Source organism: Podarcis cretensis (assembly GCF_951804945.1).
Source record: "Podarcis cretensis genome assembly, chromosome: 13".
Classification (NCBI taxonomy): domain Eukaryota; kingdom Metazoa; phylum Chordata; class Lepidosauria; order Squamata; family Lacertidae; genus Podarcis; species Podarcis cretensis.
This window is the reverse complement of record NC_137182.1, coordinates 56,797,483-56,810,499: the sequence shown is the minus strand read 5'-3', so window position 1 is coordinate 56,810,499 and position 13,017 is coordinate 56,797,483. Positions and strand designations below refer to the sequence as shown.

Sequence of the window (13,017 nt, the reverse complement as noted above, 5' to 3'; positions counted from 1 at the left end):
TATTTTAATTTTGTTTTTAAAGTTGTATTTCAATCAATTTGTTTTATTATTGGTTGTTAGCTGCCCTGAGCCTGGTCTTGGCTGGGGAGGGTGGGGTATAAATAAAATTTATTTATTACAGTGGTACCTTCAGGTTACATATGCTTCAGGTTACAGACTCCGCTAACCCAGAAATAGTGCTTCAGGTTAAGAACTTTGCTTCAGGATGAGAACAAAAATCGTGCTCTGGCGGCGCGGCGGCAGCGGGAGGCCCCATTAGCTAAAGTGGTGCTTCAGGTTAAGAACAGTTTCAGGTTAAGAATGGACCTCCGGAACAAATTAAGTACTTAACCCGAGGTACCCCTGTATTTATTATTATTGAATCGGGGCAAAGGGGGCCCATCCAGCCCAGCCTCCTGCCCTCAAAGTGGCCAAATACCCCAAATAACGTAGCAATCTAGATAGACTGCCCTGGACCTGGAGTTTCCATCAGAACATAAGAAGGACCAAAGGGGGTCCATCTGGCCCAGCATCCTCTTCCCTCTATTGGGAAACCCGCAGGCAGGATCCGAGCACAAGAGGCGCTCTCCCCTCGCCTGCTCCCTTGTTTTGTTCTCTTTGCAAACCGGCCTTTGAGGGTTTCGTTCCGCTTTACCATCAAGCAGTGTGTGGATTTTACAAAATGAACTCTATTATAGTGGGCTACCAGGGAGCTTGGGGTGTGTGGGGCTGCTGTTCCTCTCAACTGGGCAAGACGTCCTCCATCCTATTAAAGTCATCTTCAGAACTTTCCAGGGGAGCTCTCTGCCAAAGAACATAATGAAGGAATGTTCATTATACTGTACATTTAAAGCTACATTTGTTTAACAGCAAACTGCCAAGATGTAGGCGGGAAAAAGCAGGTCGTATCTCCCTGCACCTACAAGCCACAGCCCAGTAACACATACTGGCCACCTGTCATGGCTGCTTTATTTGAGATTGCTGCATTCCAGGGGGTTGGGCTGGATGACCCTCGGGGGTCCCTTCCGACTCTGGTTACATGAGATTGTACAGAAAATTAAACTCTACTGAGCATATTTCAGGGGCTCCTTAGGCCAATGAACTGGGAAACTGGGGGAACCGAGAGGCAAATGTGATGTTTTCCAAGCTGAGGGAGAAGCCTTGTGAGACCAGGAAAACCAGAAGAAGCCCCTGATCTTTCTGTTTGAGGCCGGAGGGGAACCCCAAGGCACCCCCTAAAACTCCTCATGGGAGCCTGAGGGAATTACCGTACTTTTCCGTGTATGAGACTAGGTTTTTTTTACTTTAAAATAAGGTTAAAAATCTGGGGGTGTCTTATACACGGATAGTGCATATGCACATTTTCTAAATTTGGGGTCCCCAAAAGTAGGGGGCGTCTTATACATGGGGGCATCCTATACACAGACAAATACAGTACATGAATTAATGGATTTCAAACGGTGGCTGTTTGGGAGGCCTCCGGATATGAGGGCCTGGCCTCCTTTTTCCCAAACTGCCACACACACACACACACACATCTCCATCAAGAGCATATAAATGTTATGAAATAAATAAGTTGCCCCTGAGGAAGAGGACAAGAAAGAACCTTTGGAGTCCCCATGAAGGAAAGAAAGTCCTCCTGAGGGAGCAAGCGAATGTCGCCTCCATTGCCTGAGGAGAGAGGGGGAGGGGCAGCTCTTCTGGCACTTTCTGAGGGGAAGAAAAAGGCGGGAAAAGGCCTCAGGCGGAGGGAGGAGGGAGGAGGGAGGCCTGCTCCTCCTTGGCCTCTGCTCCGTCTCTTCATATCCCAGCCTCTTCTGAGGAGGAAAAGCATCTCCTCAGGAACAACCCATTTATTTTATTTATTTATACCTAAACACCGCTTGATTGCAAAAAATAACAAGAACCCTCGAAGCAGTTTACAAAGGAGAAAGCAGTAAAACTGAGAGAGATTCACAAGTGTACTTCGGAACATGCAAAAGTTGAAATGCTGAAATAGATGTAAGATTTCCTCAGCTTCCAGTCCTGGCGCTCCTTAGGTTTACTCTTACTCAATTGTTTTGAGGACGGGGTATAATAACGTACAAAAGTCGTAGCATAAATTGGTAATTGTACAGGGAGAAAGGATGAGTGAATTTCGAAACCAAAGTTGGAAAAGTTATTGTACTGAGAGCAGCAAAGAAGGAAGGAAAACAAAGGGAATGTCTGAGGGGTGGGAAGTCAGCTTTTAAATCAGTAATAATAATAATAATAATAATAATAATAATAATAATAATAATAATTTGTACCGCGCCCACCTGACTGGGTTGCCCCAACCACTCTGGGCAGCTTCCAGCACATATAAAAACATAGTAAAACCTTAAACCTTAAAAAGCTTCCCTATACAGGGCTGCCTTCAGACGTTTCCTAAATGTTATATAATTGCTCATCCCCTTAACATCTGATGGAAGGGAAGGGCACCACCACCGAGAAGGCCCTCTGCAAATCCATTTGTATTGATTTGCTGAAAAATGGTTACAAATAATGGGAAATCAATTTTTAAAAATTGGCCAAAAAGAACTTTGTGTGACTTTCTAGGGAGAGCAAAGAGCCACCAGGTGACGCCATTGAGCAACGTACTTGCCTAGTTAGGGCTTTGTGTGATTATGTGATTATGTCTTCCTGTCTTTCTCTCTCAGCCTACCTTTATCCAGGTGGCCTTGAAAAGTGATCTGTGGGGAACAGGGCTTTCTTTACCATTTATTTTACTTTCCCCATACACAGCCTCCCCACCCCAGGAGCTCAAGGTGGCCCCCATATAATAGTTGGCTGGCATCTGTCTGTCTTGTGAGGAGCAGAGCACCCCTGGGAGTTGGCTCCTCTGCCTTCAAGGGGTGAAGTCAAACCGCCGGGAGGTTGCAGCACCTATATCTGTGGCTAGAGAGACTGACGCGGGAGACATGTTTTATTGCAGCTGGGGAAGAGGAAGGTGTCCAGTTGATGTAGGAGTGCAAATATCCAGAGTGTGGGGGTCAGGTGGGATTACTATGAGGAATTATAAAACAGGCATCAAGCCACTGTGTCCGCTATGAAAGCATGGTGTTGACTGGGTTCGATTCATGGACAATAATTTCTGATCAAATCCCACAAGCCACATTTCCTCGGCTGTCCATTTCTCTCTGCTTGACAAGTCACGTACACAGCCCAGTTGCCAGTTGCTTCGTCAGGCATCCTGAGCCATAAAAGATAGTAGGTAGCTTCTTTGATGTACCATATTTTTTGCTCTATAACTCACTTTTCCCTCCTAAAAAGTAAGGGGAAATGTGTGTGCGTCTTATGGAGCGAATCCAGGCTGCGCAGCTATCCCAGAAGCCAGAACAGCAAGAGGGAATGCTGCTTTTGCTGCACAGCGATCCCTCTTGCTGTTCTACCTTCTGAGATTCAGAATTTTTTCCCCCTTGTATTCCTCCTCCAAAAACTAGGTGCGTCTTATAGAGCGAAAAATACGGTAGTTTGTTAATCTTTAAATAGATCTTAAGGGCCAGGAAGAGAGTTCACAAAGAGATGGTAAATACATCCCATCCTTCATTCCTTTATTGCTGTTTATGACCTCCGGAGTTTCCTTTTATTTACTCTGAATTACATATGCATGCTCAAGTAAGAAATTAGCTCTTTGTAGTTTGAATCTTTAACTTTGTCCCACGTGGGGTTTTTGAAATGCTCAGAGGAAATCTGATTGGTTCTTACGAACACTGTGTAAAAAGCTCTTTTGTGAATAAAACGACCTGGGCTAGAGGGTGGACAGGAATTATTATTATACGCACCCCGCTCAGAGTCTTGCTGGTCAAGCCTTTGTGTATATTCTATTAAGGTAAAGTTAAAGGGACCCCTGACCATTAGGTCCAGTTGTGGCCGACTCTGGGGTTGCGGCGCTCATTTCGCTTTACTGGCCGAGGGAGCCGGCGTACAGCTTCCGGGTCATGTGGCCAGCAGGACTAAGCTGCTTCTGGCGAACCAGAGCAGCGCACGGAAACACCGTTTACCTTCCTGCCGGAACGGTACCTATTTATCTACTTACACTTTGACGTGCTTTCGAACTGCTAGGTGGGCAGGAGCAGGGACTGAGCAATGGGAGCTCACCCCGTCATGGGGATTCGAACCGCCGAGCTTCTGATCAGCAAGCCCTAGGCTCTCTGGTTTAACTCACAGCGCCACCCGCGTCCCTTATATTCTATTAATCAGAGTCTAATCCTTCCTTTGCTTTGGGAGCGCCATAGTTGAGCTGCTGCAGATGCACCATGCCATTTCTTCTCTCTGCACTCCTCCCGGTGGTCATTTCTTCTCTATTCGTTACTATGAACTTGGCTGCCCGTCTCCAGGCACTGAGATCTTCTGAAAGGGATTCCCACACGGCGGGGTTGATGTTGCCAGTCTTCATGTCACGATTGCAGACATCTTTGTAATGCAGAGTTGGCCTTCCAGTGATGCCTGGTGCTGGGACCCAGCTCACCATGGGGCACATCCTGGGAGATCCTGCCATCTTCCATTCTGTGGACCAAGCCAGCATGGATGTTGCTAAGACAGGAGTGCAAACTAATAAGACAATGCATGGTTCTCCCCCCTCTCCTCAATTAACCCCCACAAGGACCCTGTGAGGGTAGGCTGAGAGGCAGCGATCGGCCCCCAAGGTCACCCAGTGAGTTTATTGTATCAGGAGGGAATTAGCTTACTAAAGGTAGTGCAGTGGTACCTTGGTTCTCAAACTTAATCCATTCCGGAAGTCTGTTCCAAAACTAAAGTGTTCCAAAACCAAGGCGCTCTTTCCCATAGAAAGTAATGCAATATGGATTAATCCATTCCAGACTTTTAAAAACAAGCCCTAAAACAGAAATTTAACATGAATTTTACTATCTAACGAGACCATTTATTCATAAAATGAAAGCAATAAACAATGTACTGCAGTCACACAATCAATCAGTATCTGAACTGGGTTCCACATAGTCATAAAAAAGAGCCACAAAAACACAAAATAAATAGCAGAAAACAGACAGACCTCAGCGCAACATTCAAAATGGAGCATGTTCGGCTTCCAGAAAAAGTTCATAAATTGGAACACTTACTTCCGGGTTTGCAGTGTTTGGGTTCCAAGTTGTTTGAGTACCAAGGCATTTGAGAACCAAGGGACCACTGTAAATAGAATTAATAAGAGAGTTTAAACAGGGAGAAGAGTTAAAAGCCGTGGCTGAGCCCCAGCACCTAGAATCATAGAATCATAGAATCACAGAGTTGGAAGAGACCACAAGGGCCATCGAGTCCAACCCCCTGCCAAGCAGGAAACACCATCAGAGCACTCCTGACATATGGTTGCCAAGCCTCTGCTTAAAGACCTCCAAAGAAGGAGACTCCACCACACTCCTTGGCAGCAAATTCCACTGTCAAACAGCTCTTACTGTCAGGAAGTTCTTCCTAATGTTTAGGTGGAATCTTCTTTCTTGTAGTTTGGAGCCATTGCTCCGTGTCCGCTTCTCTGGAGCAGCAGAAAACAACCTTTCTCCCTCCTCTATGTGACATCCTTTTATATATTTGAACATGGCTATCATATCACCCCTTAACCTCCTCTTCTCCAGGCTAAACATGCCCAGCTCCCTTAGCCGTTCCTCATAAGGCATCGTTTCCAGGCCTTTGACCATTTTGGTTGCCCTCCTCTGGACCCGTTCCAGTTTGTCAGTGTCCTTCTTGAACTGTGGTGCCCAGAACTGGACACAGTACTCCAGGTGAGGTCTGACCAGAGCAGAATACAGTGGCACTATTACTTCCCTTGATCTAGATGCTATACTCCTATTGATGCAGCCCAGAATTGCATTGGCTTTTTTTTTGCACTCAGCTATGTGGAGCTTGCGGCTGTGTGGTGAAGAACGATGCACCTCTGAGCCCACACAGCACACCAGGAATATGCTCTCCTCCGGGCTGTGCTTCAGCTCCAGAGTTCAGCCTTAGGGCAGGTGATTCAGCAGCAGAGAATGCCTCTGAGCATACCTAGAATGCCTTTGCCTCTGCCTTGCCCAGTGTGGCATGCTTGGTGTGCTTTGAGGCTTGCAGGTTCCTTCTCTGGGTTTCACTTCCGCCTTTGAAGGTGAGAGCTCTCTTGCAAGGCAGGGTTGGTGCTCTGAATGTTTGGGTGTGGACATTTCCAGCTCTGCCAGCCTGGCTGTGTGCCTGGGCGTGGGGCAAGGGAGAGGAGGCCTGTGGGTGCTCCTTGCATTTTCAAGTGGGGCTGGAGGGTCCCAATCCCGAGGGGTGAAGGCCAGGAGCCTCTCTTGCTACTGCTGCATTATCTCACACATGATGAAACGGCCCCTGAGCCACGAAACCTCCTCCTGCAAAAACAAACATGTTAAGAGGCCACCGCGACGCTCCCATCTCTTTCTCCTGGAGCAGGATAACCCGGAAGTTTCTCCTCCTGAAATTATTAAACAAGTGGAACTGGCTGCAGGCAAGATATATCCTCTGCTGGATATTGCTCAGGCAGCCTTTCCAGTTTGCAAAACGCTCCACGCCATCTATTGACCCTGCAGGCCATTGTTTTACAGATATGTGGAAATTTCAGTTCAAAGAACATAGAACTGCTACACAGGGGGAACGAACTAATCAGCTGAGAGTCCTTAAGGGCCAAAACTCCAAAGGGGATGATTTAATACCTGTTTGGTCTTATACCAGTATACCTGAAGGAGCGTCTCCATCCACATCGTTCTGCCCAGACACTGAGGTCCAGCTCCAAGGACCTTCTGGCGGTTCCCTCCCTGCGAGAAGCCAAGTTACAGGGAACCAGGCAGCGGGCCTTCTTGGTAGTGGCACCTGCCCTGTGGAACGCCCTCCCACCACATGTCAAAGAGAAAAATAACCACCAAACTTTTAGAAGACATCTGAAGGCAGCCCTGGTTAGCGAAGCTTTTAATGTTTAATAGGTTATTGTATTTTTTTTATTTTTTAAAAAATAATATTTATTAAGTTTTCAACAGGAAAAAGGTTACAAAACAGTAAAAGGAAAACAAAAAAATACAAAAACCCAAAAAAAGAAAAAAATCCCTCTTTCTAATATCTTACCACTCATTTACTTATTTTCATGACTTCCTCACACCTCCCTTTTTTGTATTCCATTTAAAAATTTGTTCAGCAAATCCATACCCTTAGGTTATTGTATTTTAGTGTTTTGTTGGAAGCTGCGCAGAGTGGCTGGGGAAACCCCGCCAAATCAGCGGGGTATAAATTATTATTATTATTATTATTATTATTATTATTATTATTAATTTGCAAGCAAGAAGGAACACAGTTGAGGATACCCCCCCCTTAACCTAGGAACAAATCTACCTTTGGGCATTTGGATATTTTTATTGACATTCCCTTGGTATAACAGCCTACCTTGCCTTGTAACCATGTCTTGCTTAATCATTATGTCTATGCTATACATAGTTCCAGTCACTACTTTCCACACAGTCACATGCCTGTGGTTTATCCCCCCCCCCCCATTTTATTTCCTGCCTGCTTTGTCAGATGTGGGAAGCTGATTTTGGGCACCCATCTGTCTCGGGATACAATGGAGGAGTGCGCCTTCAGGGTTGAAGCCAAACTGTTGGAAGGTTGCAGCATCTGCTGGGGCTGTGGACACTGATACATGAGATGAGTTTTTATTGCAGCAGGGGCAGATGAAGGCGTCCAGTTATGCTGCTGCAGATGGACCACCGTGTTTCTTCTCTCTGCGCTCCCCTTAAGTCGTCATTCCCACTCCCCCACCCCCAAAAATATTGCGGCTAAAATACCTTTTTATTTAAGCTTTGCACACACATATATATAAAAAAGCAAAGACATCACCTTGCCAGCAAAGGTCTGTATAGTTCAAGCTATGATTTTCCCAGTAGTGATGTATGGAAGTTAGAGCTGGACCATAAAGAAGGCTGATCGCCAAAGAATTGATTCTTTTGAATGGAGACTCTTGAGAATCCCATGGACTGCAAGAAAATCAAACCTCTCCATTCTGAAGGAAATCAGCCCTGAGTGCTCACTGGAAGGACAGATCCTGAAGCTGGGACTCCAATACTTTGGCCACCTGGAAGAGAAGACTCCCTGGAAAAGACCCTGATGTTGGGAAAGATGGAGGGCACAAGGAGAAGGGGATGACAGAGGACAAGATGGCTGGACAGTGTTCTCGAAGCTACCAGCATTAGTCTGACCAAACTGTGGGAGGCAGTGGAAGACAGGAGTGCCTGGCGTGCTCTGGTCCAGGGGGTCACGAAGAATCGGACACGACTAAACGACTAAACAACATATATATATTTATATACTTGCAGGGGCAAATAAGACTGTTGGTGCACTTTTTTTTAAAAATTGGTAACTGCCTCCCCATACGGCAAGCCGCCTTGAGCATTGTTTTAACTGTGGAAAGGCGCATACAAATAAAGTGATGATGCTAAAATGGTGCCCACCAGAAAAACGTGCTGCTGTGCCAAAGTGAAGAACCCAGCCATGTTGCCTGAAACATCCCTGCCTGCAGGTCAGGATTAGGCCTCCAAGGCCTTGTGTGACACACACCTGCGGAGGTTGTCTCTTGGTTGGCACACAGTCACTCGTTGGACAAGAACCATAGAATTGCAGTAACCTAAGCAAGACCACCTACCTCTCACCTTCGTTCGAGCTTCAGCAAGACTAACGCCATCTTGTTGCTGGCCGACACCATGGTCACATGTTATTCTCACTGTAATCGCGCTGAAACGCAGGCTGAAAAGGGGGCAGAGAAAGAGCAAACCACAAAGGGGTGTGTAAAGGAAAGTTTTGTGAGCATGCAAAAGCACAGCATACACAAAGGGGAAGAAAGAGGAAATGCCGAGGTTAGCTGAGGCATGCAAACATCTACCTTTGTGGTTAAAGCTGGTGGTAGGACTGTATCCCGGGTGGTTAGCTGGTGTGTCTAAACAATACGATGACTATAAAAATAGTGTACAACAAATATCGGGGTTCAGCCTCCGCCTGCTTTCTTGGTCGCTTGCTGTAACCTTTCCTACTCCTCAAAGAAATAATACTTTGCGTTTTATTCTTGGGTGATGTTCTTCGGAGCTGGTGAGTAAAGGACTAGGCTGTGCAGAGGACCTTAAGGTAAAGGTAAAGGGACCCCTGACCATTAGGTCCAGTCGTGGCCGACTCTGGGGCTGCGTCACTCATCTTGCTTTCCCAGCCAAGGCAGCGGGCATACAGCTTCCGGGTCATGTGGCCAGCAGGACTAAACCGCTTCTGGTGAACCAGAGCAGCCATGGAAACGCCTTTTACCTTCCCGCCGGAGTGGTACCTATTTATCTACTTGCACTTTGACGTGCTTTCGAACTGCTAGGTTGGCAGAAGCTGGGACTGAGCAACGGGAGCTCACCCCCTCGTGCAGATCTGAACCGCCGACCTTCTGATCGGCAAGTCCCAGGCTCTGTGGTTTAACCCACAGCGCCACCCGCGTCCCTGCAGGGGACCTTAGGGGAGTCAAAAGGGAACCCGGGGGTCATCTAGTCCAACCCCTGCGATGCATGAATCACAGCTGGACGGGGCCCTCTTTTGGCCTGACCCAGCTGCTGTCCTCCGTTCTTGCAACCACGAAGGTAACGGGGAGCTCTCCAACAGGGGGGCGGGAAGTGGGGCGGCCCCAGGAGGGCACACTTTGCCCAGACCGGATTGCGCTAACTCCTCGGGGGGTGGTCCAGCCTCGATGCCCTAAGAGGAGACAGGCTGCGAGGCTCAAAGGGAGCGAGGAGAGCCGAGGGGAGCGGGCGGGCCGGACACCAACTCTCCGGCCCTTCGTTGCGCCCCAGCGGAACCAGCCCCGAGCCCCCCCCCCCCCGCCACCCCCTTGTCGCAACCTCCCTGCCCCGCGGCGCCTTGCCTTGCGGGAATCCTCCGCCCCCTGGGGGCCGGGCCAGGCGTCAGATGCGCTTTCGCTTTCGAGCAGTGACGCTCCCCGCCCCACATCTCGGGGGCGACCTCGGGGGAAGGGCAGGCGGGGAGGACCCTCAGCCCAGCTGCCGCTCCGAGGTAGGGGCTCCTTCGCGGGTGGGCGGACAAGCTGCCAGCCAATCGGGAGTCGCCCCCCAGATATGGGGTTCGGGCGGCGGCCTTTGGCGCGGAGACCTTCGGAGGGTTAGGGGCGGCCGAGGTGGGTCGGGGGGCGGTCCTTCTCTCCCTGGATCCCGGGAAGGGGAGGTCACGCTGGTCGCAAGGGCCTCGATGAGAGCTGGGCAAGGGCGCCCCCGCCAGCGCCAGGAGTCTCCTGGGAACCCAGGAGTCCTGCCCCCTAACCCCCACTCCCGTTGGAAAGAGCCGTCCGTCCCCCACTTCTGACTCGCACCCATCGCTTCATGGGCGTGTTGTAAAACCCGGGGGTCGCCTGTGCAGCTCAACCCCCGGAGAGTGGCGCTTTCCACCCCGTGTGTGGGTTTCCCCGTGTTTGTGGCTGTGCCTTTAACGCGCTCCTGTGCGCGCCTTCCTACCTAGCGCACTTACGGACGTGTGCTTCTTGTACAGAGCCTCGGTTTCCTTACATCAGGCGCAAGGGCTCCTTCTCCTGCAGTACAAATGATGCCGCCTAGAATCACATTTGTCTTTTTTTGTGCTGCATCACAGCGTTGACTCATATTGAGCTTGTGGTTTACTAAAACCCCTGGATCCTTTTCACAGTGCGCTCTCTCTCTCTCTCTCTCTCCCTTCAAGGCAACCTCCCTGCAGCAGGGACCACCCCACCATGGCTGCCAAGGCCCCGTCCCTCTCTGAAGCCCTCACCAGCGGCTTCCTGACCTGCGCCATCTGCCTGGAGCGCCTCCGCCACCCCAAGATCCTTCCCTGCCTGCACAGCTACTGCCAGGAGTGCCTGCGGAAGTTGGCAGAAGGCCAGAAGGAGCTTCAGTGCCCGGAGTGCCGTGAGCGGGTGGCCCTCCCAGAGGGGGGCGTGGGCGCCCTCCGGACCAACTTCTTCATCAACGGCCTGCTGGACCTGGTCCACCCCACAGGGGAGGCAGAGCCCACCTGCAGCCTCTGCCCACTCATTGGCCTGGAGGCCGGCCGGCCGGCCGTCTCCCGCTGCCTGGACTGCGCCGACGACATGTGTCAGGATTGCGCCAGCGGGCACCGCTGCTCCCGCCTCACCCACCTCCACCGCGTGGTGGCCATGAAGGACTACCTCTCCGGAAAGCACGACGAGGAGATCCGGAAGCGCCAGGCGCTGCAGTGCAAAGAGCACACCGGCGAGGAGCTGCGCTTCTTCTGCACGCCTTGTGCCGCCGTCCTCTGCCGGGAGTGCCGGCTGGGGGCCCACCTCCAGCACCCTTGCCTGCCCCTGGCTGAGGCGGCCCAGGCCCGCCGGCCGGTCATCGTGGAGCTCCTGGCCGGGGTGGAGGAGACGGTGCAGGTCATCCGGGCGGGGAGGGCCAGCCTGGAGAGGGAGGCTGCGCAGCTGCAGGTGCGTGAGGCTAGCATCCGGGATGCGGTGGAGCAGGCGTGCTCGCGGGCAGTGCAGCGGCTGCTGGCGCACCAGGAGGAGGTCCTGGCCCAGCTGGCGGACTACGTGAAGGAGCGGCAGAAGGCCTGCCAGGCCCTCTGCTCTGATCTGGAGTTCCAAGAGCAGGTGGCCTCCAGCACAGTGGCCTTTGCCCAGAAGGTGCTGAGTCTGGGGAGGGAGGTGGAGATCGTCTCCCTGGAGCAGGTCATCTGTGAGCGTCTCAGGCATCTGCAGGGCCTCTCCTGGGAGCCGCTGGCCACCCGCCTGTCCTGCCTGGAGGTCGACGCTGAGATTAAGGGCAGCAGCCCCCGCCTGTTCCACCTGGAGTTCCGAGAGGAGAGCCCCACTGGAGTGCCGGAGGGCCCCCAGGAGGCGGGCACAAAAGGGGCCAAGAAGAAGAGGAGGAAGCAACAGCAGCAAGTGCCGCCTGCCAAGGAGGGATCCCCTGTGCCTCCTCCCAAGGTCCCGGAAGCCCCCCTTCTGACACCCAAGCCTCTCTTCTCGTGTAGCTTCTGGGTCAAGACCCCCAGTGACAAGAAGCGTCCTCAGGTCACAGGGCTCTGCCCCTTTGGCTCTGGAGAGCTGCTGGTGGCCGATGAGCAAAACCAGAAGCTGAAACGCTTCTCCCTGCAAGGGGAGTTCAAGGGCACTGTCCCCGTCCCCAGTGGCGTGGCCCCGGTCAGCGTGGCCACCGTGGGCAGCAAGGTAGCCTTCACAGCCGGCTCCTGCCTCTACCTCCTGAACGGTGAAGGTGGCCTGGTGTGGCAGAAGGCCCTGCGAAGGGGGCAGGCCAGCCATGCCGTGGTGGGGCTGGGGGGAGACCGTATGGCGGTGTGTGTGGCTGGGCAGTTGGAGGTGTACGACCTGGAGGGGCGGCTGCTGGAGAAGATTGTGCCTGAGGGCAGTGCAGAGAGGTGCCTCGTCTTCCTGGCCAACCACAAGGACGGCTTTGTGGGCTCGGACTGGTACCGCCGCAGCGTGGTCCTGTTCACCAGGACGGGGCAGCTGGTGGCCGAGTGCTCTGAGGAGCAGCTGGGCGAGTGCCAGCCAGGGGCCGTTTGTGCTGACGCCACGGGCATCATTTACGTGGTCCTGCGGGAGCTTAACAAGGTGGTGGCCTTCTCCCCCAGCGGGGAGGAGTTGGGGGCGTTCCTCACTGCCGAGAACAGCATCGACCGACCGCGGGTGGTCACGGTGGCTAGGGAGGGGCGCTTTGCCGTGGCTCTGAGCAACGGCACCGTCCACATCTTCCAGATCAGGTATCAGGGCAAGTGAGCCAGAGGAAGGGCAAGGGGGGGGGTTAAAAGCTGTATGTCCCAGAGTTAATGACCCAAGGCAGACTGGTGTGCCCAAGGTGAGCAATGGTGTGTGTAGGAGAGTAAAAGCATGCTTTTACTTTGTAACTCTGTTGTGATCACCATTCCTCTCTTTTCCCCCCTATAAATATCATTCAATAATAAAACAAACGTGTATATTTGCATCTTTGCAAGAGAGGACAATTGTATATGAGCTGAAATAAAGAGTCTGGATAAAAA

The 13,017-nt window shown here is 51.5% G+C and overlaps 1 protein-coding gene across 1 annotated transcript; it reads left to right on the top strand.

Annotated features, from left to right (window-relative positions):
* The first annotated feature begins 9,881 nt into the window (after nucleotides 1-9,881).
* Nucleotides 9,882-13,017, top strand: LOC307202151 (E3 ubiquitin-protein ligase TRIM56-like). The gene is made up of 2 exons (XM_079951873.1): nucleotides 9,882-10,023; nucleotides 10,699-13,017. Exon 2 carries the CDS (start codon nucleotides 10,730-10,732, stop codon nucleotides 12,755-12,757), a length of 2,028 nt encoding a protein of 675 aa, XP_079807999.1. The 5' UTR covers nucleotides 9,882-10,023; nucleotides 10,699-10,729; the 3' UTR covers nucleotides 12,758-13,017.